The sequence below is a fragment of the Meriones unguiculatus genome, chromosome 7, assembly GCF_030254825.1.
Source record: "Meriones unguiculatus strain TT.TT164.6M chromosome 7, Bangor_MerUng_6.1, whole genome shotgun sequence".
In the NCBI taxonomy this organism is placed as follows: domain Eukaryota; kingdom Metazoa; phylum Chordata; class Mammalia; order Rodentia; family Muridae; genus Meriones; species Meriones unguiculatus.
The window spans coordinates 61,489,613-61,509,900 of NC_083355.1; the positions used below are offsets into that span (position 1 = coordinate 61,489,613).

At 53.9% G+C, this 20,288-nt stretch overlaps 1 protein-coding gene and 1 long non-coding RNA gene across 8 annotated transcripts in view; both read right to left on the bottom strand.

Moving 5' to 3' along the window:
• Positions 1-8,248, bottom strand: part of LOC132655421 (uncharacterized) — a 37,073-nt gene extending 28,825 nt beyond the window's left edge. For 2 of the 5 annotated variants that reach the window (XR_009593231.1, XR_009593232.1), the window contains exon 1: positions 7,595-8,248. This is a non-coding gene — a long non-coding RNA (uncharacterized LOC132655421). The remainder of the gene's footprint in view (positions 1-7,594) is intronic. The other 3 variants (XR_009593228.1, XR_009593227.1, XR_009593230.1) reach the window with 2 other exon arrangements.
• Positions 8,249-10,801: 2,553 nt separating this feature from the next.
• On the bottom strand, positions 10,802-15,738 carry Nkx2-1 (NK2 homeobox 1). Of its 3 annotated transcripts, XM_060387520.1 has the most exons (4): positions 15,029-15,738; positions 13,928-14,072; positions 13,439-13,824; positions 10,802-12,620 (listed from the first exon to the last, which is right to left on the bottom strand). In XM_060387520.1, exons 1-4 carry the CDS (start codon positions 15,099-15,101, stop codon positions 11,878-11,880), a joined length of 1,347 nt encoding a protein of 448 aa, XP_060243503.1. In that variant the 5' UTR covers positions 15,102-15,738; the 3' UTR covers positions 10,802-11,877. The 3 variants fall into 3 exon arrangements, with proteins under 3 accessions (XP_060243503.1, XP_021513032.1, XP_021513031.1); XM_021657357.2 differs by lacking the exon at positions 13,928-14,072 and having other exon boundaries at positions 10,838-12,620; positions 15,029-15,735; XM_021657356.2 differs by lacking the exons at positions 13,928-14,072; positions 15,029-15,738 and adding an exon at positions 14,526-14,728 and having other exon boundaries at positions 10,838-12,620.
• Between the last annotated feature and the right edge of the window lie 4,550 nt (positions 15,739-20,288).

A 20,288-nucleotide genomic window follows, 5' to 3' on the forward strand; every position in this document is an offset into this window, starting at 1 on the left:
GAAAATCTATTAGGGGACGGGCAGATCCGCGTCGGCAGCAGTTGCTGCAAAGGTTAAGGACAACTACAAATAAGAGAGACCCAAGTTTTGTCTCCCGTGTGAAATATCGGGAGGCGCTAACCCCACGTGAGTGACAGGATTCGATCCGTGGCTTCGCATTCGTTTGAACGCTACAAAAATAAGTAAGTGAGTAAATAAATAAACACACGGAGACTTTTTTCGAAGGCTCGGTTGCTGAATCTGGGAGAGATGAAACTAATCCGCCCCGAAGATGGAAGGAAATCTCGGCTTCCAAAACGTTCAGAGCCTAAAGAAGCGGGGTGGGGGACAGGGCGAGCGGCGAGTTGGAGAAGGGACACAGGCCTCAGCCTCGGGTCGGATGGAGTCCGCGCTGAGCCCGGCTCTTCCACGAAGAAAACAAACAAACAAACAAACAACCAAACAAACAAACCAGCCGGACGGCAGAGCCGCCCCGCCCGTGCTCGGTCGCGCTCGGCCTCCAGCCGCGTGAGCTGGGCGAAGGGCGCCGGGCCCAGCCCGGACCGCCTCCCTCCATCCCGGGCCGGCCCGCAGCGCCGCCGTCCCTCCCGGAGACCTCACCCTGCTGGCCTGGCCGTGGCAGAGCCGAGTCCCAGCCTCACAGCCGCCCAAGCGTCTCAAATGAGCACTCCGGCCGGTCATCACCCAAATGAGGTCCTTATTCAGGCAGCCCGTGTCGTGCTGGGGTATTTAAAAGGTTGTGCTGCAGCTAAAATACTTCACAGCGTGTGTGACCCTTAAAATAGAAAGGGTCTGGGCTCCCCAGAGCTGCAGAGACGCCCCCCCAAAGGGGGCCCAAGTGGGGTGGGAACTTCCTTGTAGCTGGACAGAACCGCTCCATCAGGCCCGGGCAGTCTCTAGACTCCCCAGCTGTGTGCGCCCCGCGGAGCCAGCTGGCCCCAGCCAGTTATTTTTGTTGTTGTTTGGTTAGTTGTGCTTCGTTTGTTTGTTTCATTTTGTTTATGGGGGGCGGGGACTGCCTTTGTGAAAACACAGCCCTAAAGGATCAAGGTCTTCCATCTTGGGAAGCCTAGGACTCTAAAGTGAGGGTTACCCACGCGATCTCCCCGCCCTGTTCCTAGACAGCTGGGTCGCTCTTCGCGAGATGACTCCCTCCAGGTCATGCTTGCAGGGACCAAAGGGATTCAGGTCTGTCTCCCAGCTTGGGGGCATGCTGTGGGACATAGGTCTCCAAGGAAAGTTTTGTCTTCCTTCACAAGTTTCCAGAAGCCATCCTTCTTTCCTTCTTTTCCTTCCTTCCTTCCTTCCTTCCTTCCTTCCTTCCTTCCTTCCTTCCTTTCTTCTTAGAAAGAATCTACTGTTTTCTCTCCATATAACTGTGTCCTTTGCTTCCAATCTCCCCAGAATTTGTACCTCCTTGGGGCACAGAGTTCAGAGCTGACAGGTGGAAGTTGCCAGCAAGAAGGGGTTGGGGGAGGGGACTACTTGGGGCTGAAACCAGGGGCTCCTTAATTTGTCTTGGCAAGGTAGTTCCCATTTCTGGGCCCTGGCAGTATCTCTAGAGTTGCCCCCTCCCTCCAAGACTATTCCAGACAGACTTACTCCCTCTCCGCTTGTGTCTACGCTGGCACAGCGCAGGCCTGCCTTCTGTGGGGGGCTGTTTCCCTCCCTCTCCCGCTACTGTTGTTGAATTTCTTCAGACAGAGGGTTCTCCTTGCTCCCTCTGTCGTGTGTCTTGCATATCCTTGACAGGCAGACCTTGGCTACTCTTTGGCCCTCTCATTCTTCAAATGGCCTCCCATGTAGACCTCACTGGCTTTTATTCCTTACAGGTTAGCCCATCCACTTTATCTGCTTTTCCTTTTAGTAGTGGCATTAAGAAAATGACACTGAATTGCCTACAAAATAAGACTGCAGCTCTGAGTCTGGAATTGGATAAGAAAGCAAGTGAAACAGGCACTAAAATGAAGAAATGGAAAGTTGGGGAGGGTAGGGGAGCAAGCAAACTGACGATAAAGTCACATTGGGTTGTGAATACAAGCTTTAAATTGCCCCTGCAGATGGTCCTTGGGACTCAGGGGAAGGAGTCAAGGAGCATTCCTGAGGAAGACAGGCCAAGGTTTACATCTCAAGGTCTACACCTGAAGACTTGGCATAGACATACTGATTCTGGCACCTTTGCCCCAAGAGGGTGTGAAGGGATAAGCACAGGTCAGCCCTCACTTCTAGAGTAGCTGGTTTTGTTGTTGTTGTTGTTTGCCATGACCCTGTGGGGCTGTTTGGTAGCTGCAACTTCCTGCTCCGGGAGTCTGCTCCAGCTCTCTGTGGCTCTAGACTGTCGTGTTCTGCTAAAACACTCGGCCCCAGGCCAGAGGAGGCTAGGCTAGGTGCTGCTGAGCCCAGCTTCACACTCACCTCCTCTCAACTGTAGGATCCCTGTTTCCTCCCCTCTCTCTCCCCAGCTTGTAGAACTGGGGGGGGGGGGCATGAACCCTTCCTGCTGAGCAGGCCTTACTCCTCCCTCCTCCCAAGGTGAACATTTGCCCCTAGGCATTTGTAGTTTATCCACAGCATCGGTTCTGGGGAGAAAATAAAAGAGAGTTTTGGCGGTGATGGTGAAGAAGGTGTGAGGATGGTGTCTTTAGAGTCTTGTGGTCCTTATGTTTGGTGTCCATTAGAAAGAATATTGGAGTGCTTTCTTTCTGTTTCTGATTTTAGAATAGTTTTGCAGAAAATTGAGCAAGACTGGGAGCAGAAACTCTACCCCATCCTAATCTGTCTATTGGATCTCCTGAGATCTTCCCAGACAGGAAACACTTTACAAAGAACTCTAAAACTATACTTGCTTAAGAGATACCAATCTGAGGTTCACAATTTATCCCCCATTTGAAATAAAAAATGAAATTTACAAGAGGTACATTCCATTATCAGAATTTCAAGAGTGCTGGAAAGTTAGGTGTTGGTATCTGAAAAGACACGAACTGTCTTTTTCTCCCCCATCAAACAGCTGTGGCATGCTTTAGTTTGGATTTTCTTTCCCTTTTTAAATTTTAATGGCTTATTTATTTTTATTCTACATGCGTGGAGTTTTGCCTGTAACTATGTCTGTGTGAGAGTGTTGGGTTCACTGAAACGGAGGTGACAAACTATTGTGAGCTGTAGTGTGGGTGCTGGGAACTGAACCTGGGTCTTCTGCAAGAGAGCAGCTAGTACTCTTCAACCGCTGAGCCATCTCTCCAGCCGGCCTCTCCCCCGCCCCCTCCCCGTTGGGTTTTCTTAAAATGTTGTTGTTTGATTTTTTTTTTTTTCAGGTTAAACTCTTGGATCGGAACGCTGACCCAGTGAACTAGTATTTATATATTCTACGGTTCCAAATTCCTCGCATGTTCTTCTCTTCCTCTCCTCAAGGGTTGTGAGGGTAGTTTCGGGGAGGGGGGCTATGGTGGTGTAGGCAGGCGGGCCGCAACAAAAATCGTTCCTCCCGGAGACTCACCGCTGGATGGCGAGTCGCCGCTGGGATGGGGCAGGGGTCTGGGAAGCGGGGAAGCGAGGCTGCTCTCTAGGCGCTGCAGCAGCACTCAAGGGAGCCTTGGGCAGGAGTTGGAGAGAGGGGAGCAGTACGGAGATCCCGATAGGAAGCCAAAGGCTCCTGGCGGGCGCTTGCCTTGGTTCTGAAGGAGAGACCATGAACTGCCCCGAAATTCAAGAGCCCGTACTTTTCGCTGAGACCCCAGACAACCCGTGTGGAGCCACCAGGCTGCAGGAGGCCCCCGTGTCTTGAGCTGTGGAATTGCCAGGTGGCCGAGTTGTCTCCTCTGCCACAAGCCTCCTCGGTTTAGTATCCTACACAGGGTTCAGGACTGCACGGCTCAAGCGCGTGAACTTTAGTCCTGGACAACCCCTTTAAAAAAAAAAAAAAAAAACACGACCGGTAAGCGTCACCGAGGAACACAGTTAACGTGGCATCTTTCTGGCCATTTGTTTTTTACTCCCTTCCTGATCACAGAGTCCCGGTTTTTAAGCAAGTAAGTTATATATCCAACAAGAGTACTCCATTCATGTTACACCAGGACTGAGACACGCAAGACGCACAGGTCTGAGGCTGGGAGAAAATATTTAGCGCTTGCCTACAGATTCTGTCACCCATCATCTGCTCTTAATGCACTCTGTATCTTTCAGTGTGTCCGGCTCTTATGATTGCAAATGGCCCTGTTTTCAAATGGAAATAAGACTTGCAAACTGATTATGTGTATTGAATCAGAATCACTCACTAGATCCTCTTGTTTAAAATGTATTGAAAAAAAGATGATGGTTGCAGGCCTCTGTAACCAGCGCCCTCTCTTCTCAGGAAGATCTATCTGTTTTGCAACTTCTTGCCATCTGAACACGTTTCAGCCAGATAATTACGTTTCCATTGTGTTATGGCACAAAGCTCACACACCATATACACAGCACCTCCCAGCCATCCCGAGACCAGCCCCGCCATCATTAACCCTTAAACCGCGCCTGCTCTACCCAGCACTGATCTACTTCACCAGGCCAGTTTGATCCACTCGCTATATCTAGCACCTCTCCGAAGTCAGAGCTGTGGACATCAGCCCCACGCTTTCACCGCTTTCACCGGGCACAGGTGTTCTAACCTCTCTGCTTCCATTCCCTCCAGTCCCCTCTTCTCTTCCTGTTTTGCCAGGAAGCAGAGAAGCACATACCAATAAGCTCCCAACTTTCAGACTCATACAACCGATAGACTCTGAGTGGCAAGCTACACCAACATTTTTAAAAACAATTAATTTTATGTTGCTGCGGCACTGTTCTTGTCAGAAAGCATTTCTACAGGAAGGTTAATTCTCAGGTACTTGGATAACATCTCGATCTAGGATGTCTTTCTCTTTATCCCCAGCTAGTGCCGCAGGGTAGACTATGGAGGGATGACCTTCCTGTTGTCCTCAAGCATTTCCAATGGATTTTTTTTTTCCGTTTGGTTTCAGTATGAAGCAGACAGACTCTGCGGTTGTCCGGGTAGAGCCAAGCTTTAACTGTTCTGTCAAATGTGAGGATCATCTAAGGCAGCGCTTTTGGAATTTTCTGCACCCACCCTAGCCTCGGAGCAGCCAGGGAGCAGCAACCAATGGCCAAGGAACACTGCTCGCTGGTGGAGCTAACTAGCTACAGCTTCTGGCTGCCTGGCTAGAGGTGGGGATGGATGCATGCTTTCCACTCAGGGCTGCTTATCACGGGACAAAATAAGCTGCCAGGCTTCAGCCCCCCCACCTCCTGTATTCTCCACACAGGCCTGCAGACCCAGAGGCACCAAGGAGTGGCCAGGTCTGGAGAGACAATTAATCCTCTGAAGTAGCCTGCCTCGGCAAGCCTGTTTAGAAACCTGGCCTGGCGCGGGGGGGGGGGGCATCTTTGGGGCTCTAACTTTCTGGGTTAGGCAGGATAGTCAGATCAGTAAATATTGGCCAGGCTTCCCCGAGTTAGGGCATAATAAGGAGCCAGCTCGGAGGATATTCTCAGGTTTACACCTTGGTGTGCACAGTATGCAGTGTCTGTACTGAGGAGCTCAGTAAATCAGTAGCGTGCAAAGCAAATCAACCTGTTTCTCTAGCACTTTGGAAACATCAAGATACATCTCTGGGAGGTAGACACTGAAGGAAGGTGGTATTACCGGGTGATTTCCCACAGACTTATTTCTGAACACAGAAAGTGACAGGGGAAGGACACCCAAGGATTGCTTCTCATTATGTGTGGGATAATTTCTCAGACCTCAGAAATAAATTTTAACACAATCACCCAAAGTCTTCAAAATGTCATACTGAACAGTCCACCAACAGCCTCTGCTCCCATAACTGAGTGCTGACCATTAGAGACAGGTTATCCCAGAATGCGAGAGACAAGGACAGGGCAGCTTCTCTTGTTTATTCTGCCAACAACAGGACAGACAAGCTCTCTCATTTCCACTACTATGGATAGATGCACACAGAGAGGCCACCTGATACCAATAAAACCCAGAAACATCCCCTTTCTACCTTGTTTTGCTTTTCTTAGCTGGATGGCAGCATCCTCACCAACTCATTTCTGAGTAGATGTTGGCAGTCCAATAAGAGAACCCCACAGTTTGCCTCATACACAGGTATGTCTCAGGCACCTTGATAGCAAATGATGATAATGTCTCCAAGCAATAAGCAGCCTTCTGAATATCCCAACTTAAACTGGGCAAAAATAAGGACATTTTTGTTTATCTTTAAGAATAACTCAATTTCATTTGATATCATAATTGGGGTAATGGATACATTCAACTTTCTTTAATTGAACTAATATGTTCTGTAACTATACTTGAATTTCAGTTTTATACTTGAATTTCTCTTTTAGAAAATCTTTTGAATAGTTACACAAAAATGTATTCCTCTATTTACCTACGCACACAGTAGGCAGAAACAAATGTGGCTATTTTATTGGAGGTAAGGGCTTGTTATAATCATAAGTCATAATCCTGGCAATGTTTGCATTTTTATGTTTTTATTTATCCCTCAGGCGTGGTACAGCCCACAACCAAAAAAAAAAAAAAAAAAAAAAAAACAAAAAAAAAAACAAAAACAAAAACAAAAAAACATTAAATAGGAAAATGTACTGAAATCTTACCCAAAATTTTGAAGGAAGTCATAATAATAAAGGGAGTAAATGTCTAGGAAGCAGAAATAAAATGGGAACTTAGTCAAAAGAGAGGGAGAGAAGACCAGGGGCGCACCTAGACATTCTCCAAGTTGGCATTAGAGCCCCATAAAAAAGAAATACAGCCCCCACTTCACCTGTGGTTTCAGAGGAGGCAAAACTGTGCCGTCCCCCTGAAACAGCTCTTCCTCCATTTCTTTAAAACGTCATCAGAGAAAGTTCGGAAATGCAAATGCGTGGGTGGGGGTTCGTGCAATCCTTGACTCACCCCTTCAATAAAATATAGACTTTCCTTCCATCCACACCAACTCCTTCAGACACCGGCAGGGTGACTGCAGAGAGCCCACACCTTCCAAAAGCCATTTGCTTGAATGGAGACTAGAAAAGTTTTTGTGGGGGCAGGTTCCCAAACTGAGTGCCACCAAGGTGAGCTGAAGCTCCGGGACCGCGACCACACAGTGACGCACACACCAGCCAGTAGGGCACCAAGGAGCGGATGGAGCCACGGAAACACTGTGCCCATCCCCTCCAACACCCTTAGGCCACTTCTTTCCGTTTGAAACAAGCTAATAAACAGCCAAAGAATCGCGTTATCTCAGATTCACATTTTCCAATGGGCTTCCTGTTCCCCACTAATAAAATCGTGTGTTCACCCGGTTTCACACTGGTAACTGGGGAGGGATGGGGAGGAGGCTGAGACGCCATGCTTGCAGAGACTGAGGATCGGATCAGGATTCAAGGCAGCATCCCCCAACTCCCATGTTTATAGAAAATGAATGTCTGCCTGACTTACTTTAGCCCGGGAAAGGGGTCAAGCCTATATCAGCATGGTTCACACAGATTCTGGATCCCCCCCCCCCTTATCGTAAATTGACCCGCTTTTAAGATAAAGACATAATAGAGAAAGCGTTGACCTTACCTGGTCCCTAATGAGTTGGAAGTCAGAAAACCTCTCTCTCATTTCCTCTTATCTGGGATCGCCTGAGAAGAGACTCACGCCTTGAGACAGCTCCTCACTGCTCACCGCCGCCTGGACCCCGGGCAGCGCGAAGACTGTGCGTTCAAAACCACAGAGCACGAAGCCAGATCCAAGCACCGCCAGTGGAGCTCCTAGGTGCAGACTCGGAGCATCTAAAATCTCTTGGGAGACTCCCAGGCAAGTCTTTGCCCACGAAAGGTCAAGCCCTAAGCAGTGGCACCGAGCTCTGTCTCCTCCATGCCCTGATCGGGCCACAGATGTGGACGCGGCTCTCAGGCTTGCTAACTGCACCCGGACCTGACTTACCTTGCTCTCCCGGGCCCCAAAGCCACCTCCACCGGGCTGACCCCTGTCTCCAGTGTATGCCCTCAGACTGTGACATTTCCTCCCTCTCCTGCCTCTTGGCCTTGAGGAGCTCAGCTGCATTCACACGGACGGCCGCACCAGCCCGGGTCCCTTCCTCCTCCTCTCAGGGCATCTCTGCCTTGTTGTTTTCGCCCCTTCTCTGAGCCCAGCCAGTCCACCGCCCTCCAGCTGAGCGAACTGCTTCCCCTTCTCCTCGTCCCCACGGCTCGGGGTTCCCAGGCTGGGGCGGGGGTGGGGAGCCGCTTTGGGATGCTAAACATCAAACAAGGCAAGCCTAGGTTTCAGGCCCCGAAGCCACTAGAACGGCTCTCCAGGGCTCTCGAGAAAGTCCTCTTGTTTACACGGCGGGGTTGGGGTGGGGTGGGGGAGAGGAGCAGAGCGGAGGATGCTGTCTGCAAGATCCCCCCCCTCACTGCCTGAACCGTTGCGCCCTGGGGTTGGGTGGGGTACTTGTCGGGGACAGTTTCTAGGGCGTTTGTTCTACCTTCTCACTGGGGGAAGTTTTTAACATCTCAGTGCCAGGAGCATCTCCAGAATACTTATTTCTTTTCCTGGGAGGCCAGAGTTATCAAAAGCCTAAAGCCAGAGACAGCCCCCTTCCAGATGCTGGCCATGTTTGTGGCTTGTGTGGGTGGCACGTGTCCTCATGCCCCGGGAAGCGCTCACCTTAAGCCCAAAACCTAGTTTCCTAGAGACATGCCTCAGTCTGCATCCCAAGATTGCTTCTGCAGCTGCCACAGGTCCACCAGGCAGGAGCTGGATGAATCAGAGTGATGGATGACAAGGATGGGCCAAATCCCTGGTTGTTGGGTCTCATCCCCAGACCCCTCTGAATTCATTTATTCGGGGGCAAGTGAACAGATTCCAAACCAAGCCAGCTGGAGAAGAATGTATTTGCTAGAAACTTCAACTAAGCCCAACGAAGACAGGACGGAGTGCTACAACACGCTCTAACGCTCAGTAGAGCGTGTTCTTACTCTGCTAGAAAGCAGGTAGCCCGGGCGGCTGGGTGTCTGCAGCCAGCTAGGCCCTGCCTGGGCTTGTGCTGGCCAGTGGGACTGATTGAGCTAAACTCTTCCTTTACTTAGAAGCTGAACAGCAGCTGCCAGCACCTGCCTCCCCTGGACAGCCACAGCCTGAAGTCCTTGTCCCGACAGCAATGAATAAACTTTCCTGGTTTTGTTTTTCCAAAAGATGAGGTCTGCTGAGACTACCCCCCCCCCACGCATTCTCAGCAGACCATCCATCCTTTCAGAATATCCTTTCAGAATCCGTCCTTTCAGAACCTTCAAGATGTGAGAAGCCATATCCTAGCATCCAGCACTGGTTTTCCGAGGAAGAGAGCTATTCCCAGCTCCCATCCCTAAGGTATGGTAGGGTAAAAATCCTCTGGGGGGGGAAAAAAAGAACTGCTGGATTTGCTGGATTCTAGTCCATACTTTGAAACAAACAAACAAGGTCTAGGTGAGAAATGCAGTGGAGAAACCAGGGGAAGTTGGAAACAGAATATTACAGAAGAGGAAGGAGGGAGGGAAGGAGGGAGGCTGGAAAGGAAAAAAGAAAGAAAGAAAGAAAGAAAGAAAGAAAGAAAGAAAGAAAGTAGTTGAACATCTGAGTGAAAAAATGAACACGTGCCAAAAGTTACTCAATCACCATAATAGACCCCTATAGGCACCTGGTGCCTCCAGGGCCAAAAGGGTTGTCCATCTGCAACCCACAGGCTGCCTTGTCTGCACAAATTGCCAGGGGTGACCAGAAAAAGCAACAGTCCATCCAAAGAGGTCTAGTTCTTCTCTCTGTCCTTACCTACTCTTCGCCACTACTACCCACAACAACCGGAATGTTTTCCCCAACGCACATATCTGATAATGGAGTTGGAAAAAAAAAAAAAGCCAGAGACTGAGGGGAAGTTTAAAATTATTTTGGTTTTGTTTTGAGGGGGCTGATAGATAGTTGGGGGGAGGAGAAGGATTCATTGCTTGCAAAGGTTTAGGTCCTCGGATACAGAACATACTGGGTTAAAAAGTGAAACCTCAGCTCCCAATGTCTTGCTAGAGGCATCCCTAGGCTGGCCACCAAGTCCACACCGGGAAAGACAGGGCAGCCGCTCAAGACAGGGTGGAGAATTCTGGGAAAGGGGCAGCTGGTGACCCCTGAGCAGAAGGAAGGAATCTCTGTTTTAGAGTGTTGGAATACAACCCAGAACCACTTAACTTTTGAAAACAGCCACCAAACAGATTCTAAGTGAGGAGATTGGGTGGGAATTAGGAATTTAAGTTTGGCATTCAAATGTAGAGAAGCATTTCATTCACTAAAAATAATAGATCCTTTGGAGTTATTATAAATGGTTGGTCTGGTCCACCATTTTAAACTTTGGGTTAGACATGTAAGACCAGACTTTTGAGGTTCCTAAAAATGAAAGCTTGACTCTTAAAAAAGAAAAAAGAAAAGAAACAAAAAGGTTCATTGTTGTTTTGTTTTTCCCTCTTTTCTTTCTTTACCTCTCCCTTCTAGAGAAGTAGTTTGCTTTTCATCCTCTCTATCAAATAGTTCCAGGGCTGCTCAAGATTTAGTTCCACTAAAGTTCAAAGCTGAACAAAATTCCATCTTCTATGGGATAGAAACTTTGAAATTGGCTTCTTTACCTGGATCAGAATCCCTGAGCTCAAACCCAACAATTTGTATCCCATTGGGCTTAATGATGAGCCCCCAAGCCCCCACTCATTTAAAGCCAAATCAAAACCAAGCAAAAAGAAAGTGTTTTCATCAGAAAAAAGCATCTTTTTAATTCATATAATTTATTAGAAGCTTCTTAGGAACTATATTTAAGCCAAATATCTACATAAGTTACAACAGGAAAAAAAAAAAAAAGACTGATGCTGCAAATACCAAACTGCCAAATAATATACACAGGTTTGTCAATGCCCTTTTAAAAAAGTGAGGGGCTGGGGACTGGGACTGGGTTTCTTTTTACAACATAATGTACAGATTACTAAAAACTAAGCATTTAGTCCAAATTTTGACAGCATTTTACAGCTACAAGTTCACATCAAACCTAAAACAATTTTCTGAGAGGCCAGCCTGGACCGAACCTCTAGGGGCCAGAGGGCGCCTGGGAGGGCGTATTTCTTTGTGTCAGTACAAGTGGTAGTTATGCTGAAGAATCTTTCCTCGCTCCAGCTTCTGTCCTCCCTTCTGAAAAAAAAAAAAAAAATCCTGGTATTTACAAGCAAGGTCGCTTTGCTGGCAGAGTGCATCCAGAGGAAAGTTTTCTGTCTTTAGAGTCCAGGGCTTTGGTCGCTTAGAGCAGGCTCCAAAACTGTGCCGTGCCTAAGCTTGGAAACCCATCTGAACCACCAGAAAGACGCCCCATATTTGTTCTCCGTCCTTCTCTGTTTAAAGAATCCATAAGGGCTTGAATTTGCAATTTGCTTGGCTGTTTTAATTTTCTTTTTATGTTAAAAAAAATCCACCAGTTTTAGGTAGGAAAGAGAAAGGGAAGGGGGAAGGATGAAGGAAGAAAGAAGAAGAAATCATAGAAGAGGAGGAGAAAGAAGAGGAGAGAGAAGAAGGGGGAGAGGAGAAAGAAGAAGAAGAAGAAGAAGAAGAAGAAGAAGAAGAAGAAGAAGAAGAAGAAGAAGAAGAAGAAGAAGAAGAAGAAGAAGAAGAAGAAGAAGAAGTCGTCCAGCAGAGCAATTTGGTCTTTGTGTAATTTTCCTTGGTCTAAACACAAACAGATTTTTTTTTTTTTTTTAAAGAAAAGTAGAAGCGCGTGGGGCAGCGGGCGAGTAGTGGTCTTGGCGGAGGGCAGAGGGGAAGCTGTGAGGTCGCGCGGGGGCTCAGGCGGGTCCCACGTCTCACCAGGTCCGACCATAAAGCAAAGTGGAGCAGGACATGGCGCCATAGTCCGAGCCTGAGGAGTTCAGATGGGATAAGCTGGAGACCTGGCCCTGCAGCGCCGCGGGGCTGGCCGCGTGGTGCGCCAGGTCCGGCGACTGGCCCGCGCTGCCCGGCTGGTGGGCCGGGTGCGCGCCCAGCCCCGCGCCCCCGCTGCCCACCGAGATGGCCGCGGCGGCCGCCTGCGCCGCCTGCGCCTGCTGCTGAGCCTGCTGCTGCGCGTGGCCCTGCAGGCTGGCGGCGCCCGGCGCGGGGGCCCCCGCCTGGCACGGCTTGCCGTCCTTCACCAGGACCGGCACGGCCACCCGGCGCGGGGACTGCTGCTGGGCCTGCTGCTGCTGCTGCGGGCACCCCGCGCCCCCGCCGCCGCCGCCGCCGCTGTCCTGCTGCAGCTGCTGCTGCGCCGCCTTGTCCTTGGCCTGGCGCTTCATCTTGTAGCGGTGGTTCTGGAACCAGATCTTGACCTGCGTGGGCGTCAGGTGGATCATGCTGGCCAGGTGCTCGCGCTCGGGCGCCGACAGGTACTTCTGCTGCTTGAAGCGCCGCTCCAGCTCGTAGACCTGCGCCTGCGAGAAGAGCACGCGGCGCTTCCGGCGGGGCGCGCTGGGCAGCGGGGCCATGTTCTTGCTCACGTCCCCCAGCGAGCCCAGGCCGCCCATGCCGCTCATATTCATGCCGCTCGCCGGGCCCATGAAGCGGGAGACTGTAAGCGACAAACGCACAGCGTCGGCTGGGGCCGGGGCGGGCTCCCCCGGGCTCTCCGTGCCCTTGGCCCAAGCGCCGGCCCCAGCCTTCCAGGACCTTCTCCTCGCCTAGGCCGCCCAGCGCTCTCTCCCCGAATCAGGCCCAGCTAGCTGGGGGCCAGTGCCTTGCCCCCGGGCCGCACCGTCGAAGAGCTTAGGGGTTGCAAGTCTAGTCACTCTGGAGCGGTGTCAGTCCTTAGACTCGGAATGCACAGCGCGGGGAGGAGCGCGCGTCGTCGGCTCCTTTCGTGCCCCAGCCGGGTAGGAGACCCCGGGGTGCGGAGGGCTGGGGCAGGAAGGCGGACCCCGGCTCCAGGGGTTAGCGCAGGGGGTGGCCTTTCTCGGAAGCCCCGGCTTGCAGGCGCCTGCCCTCCTGCCTGCCCTCCCGCCCGCGGGGTCCGGGAGAGGACACCTGCTCCGCCCGTGCGCAGCCGCGTCCAGAGCCGCGCGCCACCCCAACCCGCCCGGAGACTGGCAGGGCGCCGGCCTGGGCGCCCCCAGCCCCGCCGGCCCGAGCCCCCGGTTCCGGGCGGGCCTCCCCCGGCTCCCCGGAGCCTGCCGCTCCAAGCCCGCGCTCGGTGCCCGCGGTGGCCGGGCGAGCCGAGCGCAGGAGCCCAGCCTCCACCGGGCGCCTCTCGGGGAAGCCCGAGCCCGCGGTTGGAGGGGAGGAGGGCCGGCTCCCGCAGCCCTGCCCCGGGCGCCGCCGCGGGCCGCCCACCCTCGCCCCGCGCGCCCCCCGCGCCCTGCCCGCGGCCCCGCGCGGGGCGGCCTCACTTACTGGCGGGGAAGCGCGGGTCCGGGTTGGCGCCGTACCAGCCGGGGCCAGAGGCGCTGTTCCGCATGGTGTCCTGGTAGGGCGGCAGCTCGCTCATGTTGCCCAGGTTGCCGTTGCAGTAGCCCCCCACGGCGGAGTGCGAGAGCTGGGGCACCCCCGCCGCCGTCATGTGGTAGGCGGCTGTGACGGCGCCGTGGTGGCCCACGGCATGCTGCTGCATGGCCGCGGCCGGCGGGCCCGCCTGGCCCTGTCTGTACGCCGCCAGCGGAGCCCCGAGGCCGCCGCCCTCCATGCCCACTTTCTTGTAGCTTTCCTCCAGGGGACTCAAGATGTCAGACACTGAGAACGGAGTCGTGTGCTTTGGACTCATCGACATGATTCGGCGTCGGCTGGAGGAGGAAGGAAGAGGAGGAAAAAAAAAAAAAGGGAGAGGGGGAAGGCGAAGCCTCGCTACTTTTTTTTTCCTCCCTTTGCCAAATATTCTGGTGTTACCTTAAGGCCGGTCTCGTTGGCTGTACACGTAACGGAGTGGCCCGAGTCCGCCTTAATTGGCTTGAGTGGAGGCTCGGGGGCTGCCTCGCGTTTGTTTTAGCCCGGCGCCAGGTTTTAGGCAGCCACCAGAGGCGGGGCATAAGCGCTAAAGCAACAAGACAATAGAAGCCTACATCTTGCCCGAGATAATTAGCTTACATGCTGATGACAAGGTAAACACCTTTAAGCTTCACTTGTCAAGATTTTTTAGGTCTCAAAGAGAGAAAGGAGGGAGAGAGAGAGAGAGAGAGAGAGAGAGAGAGAGAGAGAGAGAGCCAAAGCATTACTTTACCCCTCCCTGGTACACTCCCACCCCCATTTTTGTGGGGTGCCTGTGGCGCGCGGGGAGAAGGCGGGGGAGGGAGGAGAGGAGGGAGCCGAGAGCGGGAGGGCCAGAGGTGGGGTAGAGAGTAACCCAAAGGGCAAAGGGAGGGACGGGAAGGAGGCAGGGAGGCGACTGCCGCTTTGCAACCAACTTGAGGAGTTACAAAGTGGCCCCGGGGTCCGGCCGGCCGGGGTGGCGGGGTCGGGGGCCGGGAAGCGGGGAGGGGGGTTTCACCTGCGCCTGCCGGGGCTGCTCCTCCCTCCCGCCGCGGCCTCCCAGCCCCGCGCCTTCCCACCGCCTCCGGACCACATCGGGCTCCGCCGCGCCAAACCCCGGGCGCCACCCAGAGAGCGTGCGAGTCCGGGGCTGCGGAGCCCGGGGCTGCGCTGTCGGTCTACGTGTCTGTCAGTCTGTCTGTCGGCCTCTTCTGCCGCCGTCAGAGGGACACCTCCGCTCCCCGCCCCCTTCCCCCTCGCCCGAGAGGATCCCGGCGGGTGGAGGGGGAGCTGGGGAAGGGCACGGCTGCCTCCGGGAGGCGGTCACGGATCCCCGCGCCACCCCCCACCCTGGCTCCCGGGCGGCCCAGCCCCCCGGCCCAGCCCACCCAGCCGCTCCCTCTCTCCACCCCCCCCCCCGCCGGCCCTGGCGACGGCGCCGCCGGCCTTCGGAGCTGGGGGGGACCAGGGCGCGGGGATTAACGCGGGTCCCCCACGCAAGCCGCCCCACCTCGAACCAACCTGCTGCCCCAGACCCTTGCCCATGGCCTGGCTCCTCCGGCTCCCGGAGCTGGTGCCGACTTTCGCAGGACATCGCGGCCCCCGCACCTCAGCCCGGGTCCCCGCTGCCCCGGGGAGGGCCCGGACGGGGGGCCGCGCGGGCGCCGAGCGGAGCTGAGCGTGAACCCCGGGGGAAGGCGCGCTCCGGGAGGAGGCGAGTTCCCCGACGCCCGCAGCCCGGCGGGCGGGAGGCTGCGCGGAGGCTCGCCTCCTCCCGGGGCCCGGCGCTCCGGAGTGCGCTCGCTTCCCCGGGAATAACCAAATATCTTTGTCTAAAGTGGCGGCGGAAACGGCCGGCCGCTTTGTGGCCGCGCTGGATATTAGCGGCTGAGGATCACTCGGCTTCAATTGGGTGCCTCTCATCCGGCTAGCAAGACACCGCTTAGGAGGAAGTGGGTTTCCTGTCTGAGCGTTCCCAGGGCTTCAAGTGTGAGCCCCGCGCCTTGAGGGTCCTTGGGCGCCTGGCGAGGGGGAGCGGTGGGCTGTGCTCCCCGGCGGGGCCGGGGGCGGCGGCCTCGTGGCTGTCACCAGGCCGCCATCAGCAGTGGAGTGGCCCACCCGGCCAAGCCCTGCGCCACACGGCTCGGGAGGCCACCTCCGTGTTTCTCCTCGAAGGCCAGCGTTTCCGCTGGCGTTTGTTGGGGGGTCTGCTGTGCTGTCTGCTGTGTGAGCCTCCTCGGCGCGCTCGGGGCTGGGAGGGCGGAGTGCCTCCCGGCCCGGCAGGTGCCTCCCAGACACTTCGCGGCCAGTCAAGGAGCCTCCTTGATTTGGGTTTTTTTGTTTTCACGTTTTCTGTCCCCTCCTCGTAGCGAGGGGGCTCCCGGGAGTGAACGGGCGGTTTGGAGCGATCTCATTCAGCAGGGTTAGGCTCCTTTCCACTAATAGCAATTACGGTGTGGAAAGTTGTTGCATTTGCTCTTTAAGACCTGGCCTTGAAGAGTGCTCTCTACCCCCTGAACACAAAGCCAGCGGCTGTGCCAGCGGGAGCTCTCCTCGCCACCTAGCTCTGCCGGGACGGGAGCCGAGGCTCCGGGTCCCCGCGGGCCTCCCGAGTGGGCCCGCGTGTCCCTGAGGCCCCCACCGGGGCTTGGGCGCGGGCAGGTACGCTGGGGCTAAGCTAGGGGCGAGGGGAAGCTCTGCGCTCGCTCTCCTTTCCCAGGGCCTTCTCTGGGGGGCGCTCTCAAGATGAGCTCAGGCCCCGCCAGCGCTTGGCTCTCCTGCGTGGGGACAGGAGCTGGATCAAGTGACTGACGGAAAGGGCAGGCGGAGCAGAGCGCGGACCGTCTGAAGGCATGACCCAGACCTGCCAACCCTGGGGAAGGGTCTTAGCAGGAGGTTTCTGGTCGCCTGTCTCCGTCAACTCCGTTATTTTATAAGTGATGCTAGTTACAAGAAGCACCAAGTATAAAGTGTCGGTTGTCTCGTCCCCTTCGATGCCATTTACACAAGGAGAGAATTCTTTTTTTCTTTTTTCTTGAGACTCAAGCAAAATCGGGCACATCAAAACACACCCAAAGCTTGAGGGGGAAAAAAAATTAAGCTCACTGCCAAGGTCTGTATCTCTGTTTCCGTGGTTATTATCCAACCTCTTGCCTGTTCGGCCTTCCATGGCCTCTGGGTCGTGCAGACCTGGCCTTCAGAAACCAGCAGGTAGCCAGTGTGGGAGAGCGAGAACAAGCGAGGTTTCAGCGCTACTGTAACCCCGGGCCTTTTCCAAACTACAGCAGTGGGTGGGCGCTGGGCTCAGAGCTGGAGGGGTGAAGGCCCCGGGGGAGGGAACTGGACCTTCAACCTTCTCAGGTCCGCACTGTAGGCCCAGCTCCTACCTAGAGCTGGTGTGTGTGTGTGTGGGGGGGGTTGCAGTACGCTGCAGCCCAAACCGAATGAACTTCTCACGCTCCTTCATAAACACCTAGCATTTTGCACCTAGCATTTTGCATTACTGCCCATGAGCACTGACTCCAATAAGAGAAAGACTGAATTCTCAAGAGCTTTTGGCAAACAACAACAACAACAACAAACCCCAAAACGCTGGGTGTTTACCTCTGAACTCACCCAGGCAAAGGTCTTGGGAGTCTCTGCCCAGGTTCCAGCCTCTCTCTCTGACTAAGGAGCGTGCTGCCTCTCTGACTCTTTCCCTCTTGTAGCTGTGGATTAATACTGGAAAATCAAGTTCACCCTTCATGGCTGGTGTGCCTTCCTTTGCACTGCAACGAACTCACTGTCAGTGGCCTGGGCCTTTGGTAGCACAGATCCCAGCTCTCAGGAGGTTTTCCCAAAGGCCCATCTTCATTTCACTGGTTAGAAATCAAGGAGCGGCAGAGGCTGAGGCCCGCCCCAGAGGAGCAGAGTAACCACCAGCCTTTGCAGCACAGTGCCCTTCTCTCCTCCAGCGTCCGTTGAAAGACCAGGAGTGAGTACCAAAGAGCTGTGTGAAATTACTGGACCATAGCACGGTAGGATGCTGGGGAGAGGACACCTAAACCAGAACCATCACCTACCACCTTCTCCTCAAGCTTACTTGTTTCTAACACCCAGGAAACCCCTCACATCTTCCTGGGGCACTAGGTGTGTCCCTTCCAATGCTACCCAGTTCTAATTTCCATCGCAGTTCATGCAACAGCCAGTCATTGAACTGATGCTGTATTAGACACCGGGTGAGCTAGGTCAGAACATTTAGCTTCAGACAATGTAGATATGGCCCTTCTCCACCGGAAGCTTCCATATTAGCTCTGATCATTCCAGGGATGTATAGTCCCTTTGTAACAAGAATTGAGAAAAAGTGGGGAGGGAGTCCCAGCGAAGTTTTGTGCCCCATTTTAGTTACCATTTTCCTCATCTTTCAGTGCCAGGGGTGGGGCTGGGAGGAGCCCTTGTGTAGAGCTCAGAAACCTTGGAGTCTGAGACTCAGCATCACCATTTTCTGATGGTGTGATTTCCCACCATACACTGAAGCAAATCCCTTCACACACACACACACACACACACACACACACACACACACAGAGAGAGAGAGAGAGAGAGAGAGAGAGAGAGAGAGAGAGAGAGAATGGGAGGGGTCAGACACCTGTCTCATATAACTTCCTACTTTATAGTGTCAGTGACTTAGATAATCCACGATGAGATGCTATGCAGGAGTTTGATCATCTTTAAAATCCTTAGCAAACAGGAATTGTTTTGACTCAGTATTTCAGACTTAAGGAAACTGGGGGGGGTGGGGGTGGGCACACCTCTGATGCTCCTCAGGAAGAAGCCACAGCCAGTGCCCCCATAGCCACTGCAAGGGCAGGGCTGAACTGCACTGGGCTGGCTTGGGCTCCAGAGGACTCCAACTGGGGAGTCTAGGGGAGCTAGCTAAGAGCTTTGGCAGTTAAGAGCTTTGGCAGCGGCCCTGTGTTCTGTTCCCAGAGCCCAGTTTACAGCTCTTAACCCTCTGTAACTCCGGTTCCAGGGAAACTGATGCCCTCATCCGGCCTCTGCAAGAACCAAGCACGCACCTAGTGTACATATATTCGCGCAAGCACCACACATAAAATTCTTTTTAAAGTGTGGCGGAGGTCACCTGGCACAGAAACAACGGAAATGGGGGAGGGACCCTAAGGGGGAGAGTGTTCGCTACTCTTCAGCCCAGAGACCCAAGGAGAGCCTTCTCTCCTGGCAGCTGGCCTCTGACAATTTTCCCAGGATTCCTCCCACGCTTTCCCAAACTTCGAAAGCCGCCTTGGGGTTCTTGCTAGAGGAGGTGAGCATCAGGACCACTTTGGAATATTGCAAGGAATATTCCTGTGGGGGCAGAGTGCAGGGAAGGGAGGAACATCACAGAGGCTGCAGCACGTCCCTTGACTGTGTGGACACTCTTGGCAAGAACCCTGCCCTCAAGCCGTGGATGGGGGACGAGGCTCTTCCCTTGTGTCTCCCTCGGGTCAAGCCCTCTTAAGGGTTATGGTCTTGAAAGCTCAGTCCCAAGTTGTAACCCAAACCCTTGCTCTCTCCTCCAAAATTCCAGGGACGCCTCCTGGTGGGACCGGTTTTGAGGCAGGAGTGAGTCTCAGGAGTAGGTTACAAAAGAAAAGGGAACAGTGCATTAAACTGTCCTTTGAAATGACAGGGAAGAGCACTTGAAGCGGCGTGCAGACAGCGCCGGGCACACTCGGAGCTTTGCTGAGAGCTGGTCTCCCCTTTGCTCAGTTTCTCCCCTGAAGGAGTGGGAGGGGGCCTGGGAACACCAGCCAGTGAGCGCTGCTCTCAAGGTTGTTTTAGAGGCAGTGAATGCTGACAGAGGTCTTCGGGAGGGCGCAGCTGCTTTGCTCCAGGACCTGGGCATCTTCAGGTAGCTTCTATATTATAAATGAATTTGTTGTTTTTAGTGGGTGCTGCCGTTGCTGCGGAACCTCTCTCCACGCCAGGCGAGCGTCTTGCAATGGAGCCTCATTTCCAGTACCTCTGGCCCAGCTTCGGGTGATTAAGCCGCCTTCTGCCCTCTATCACCTCTATCAAACTTTGTTGCCTACAGAATGTTTGCATTATTTCCCGTGAAGTCGCCACAGCGCGGCTCCCTTCTCGGGTTCTTCCCTTCTACGGCCTTTCGGCCTTTCCCTTTTCTTTCCGCGCCCCTCCTCTCCAACACTTATGCTCAAGAAAAGTTTCTGCCGGCCACAGAACCGTCCCAAGCCGGCTTTGGGGATCTCCAGCTGACAGTCTGGATTCCTCTTCGCTGTCTAGATCTTTAAGCTCGACAGCTGCAGTCCTAGGCGATACGCAGCACCCTCTACTGGACATCAGTAGAAACGTATCTCTCCAGCGTCCCGGGAAAGGTTTGCTAGCTCCTGGGTCTGAGGAGGACAGGAGAACTGCTAAGTTGAAAGAGACTGGCTAACTTGCCACCCACTCTCTCAGCTTAACTATCCATCGTGTTACTGACTCGTTCAACACGTCAGGCTTTTCATAGGTCTACGCAAAGCTACCGCAATGTAGATGGTGATTGACTTTGAATTACCAACGCACCTCCTTGAAAGGGCCCTTCTGAAAAGCAGGACTGGCTTCCTGGCCTCCACAGCAGCACCCAAACTCATCTAATTAGGCTTTAACTTGTGATAGTGTTACAGGAATTTGCTCTTCACGTCTGAGGGCCAGTGGACAGGCCCTTGCTGGCGAGGCGGCTCTTCCTTTCTGCACTCCCAAAGCCTGGAGACGTGAGCGGTCCTTGCTGGGTGGCCTGAGT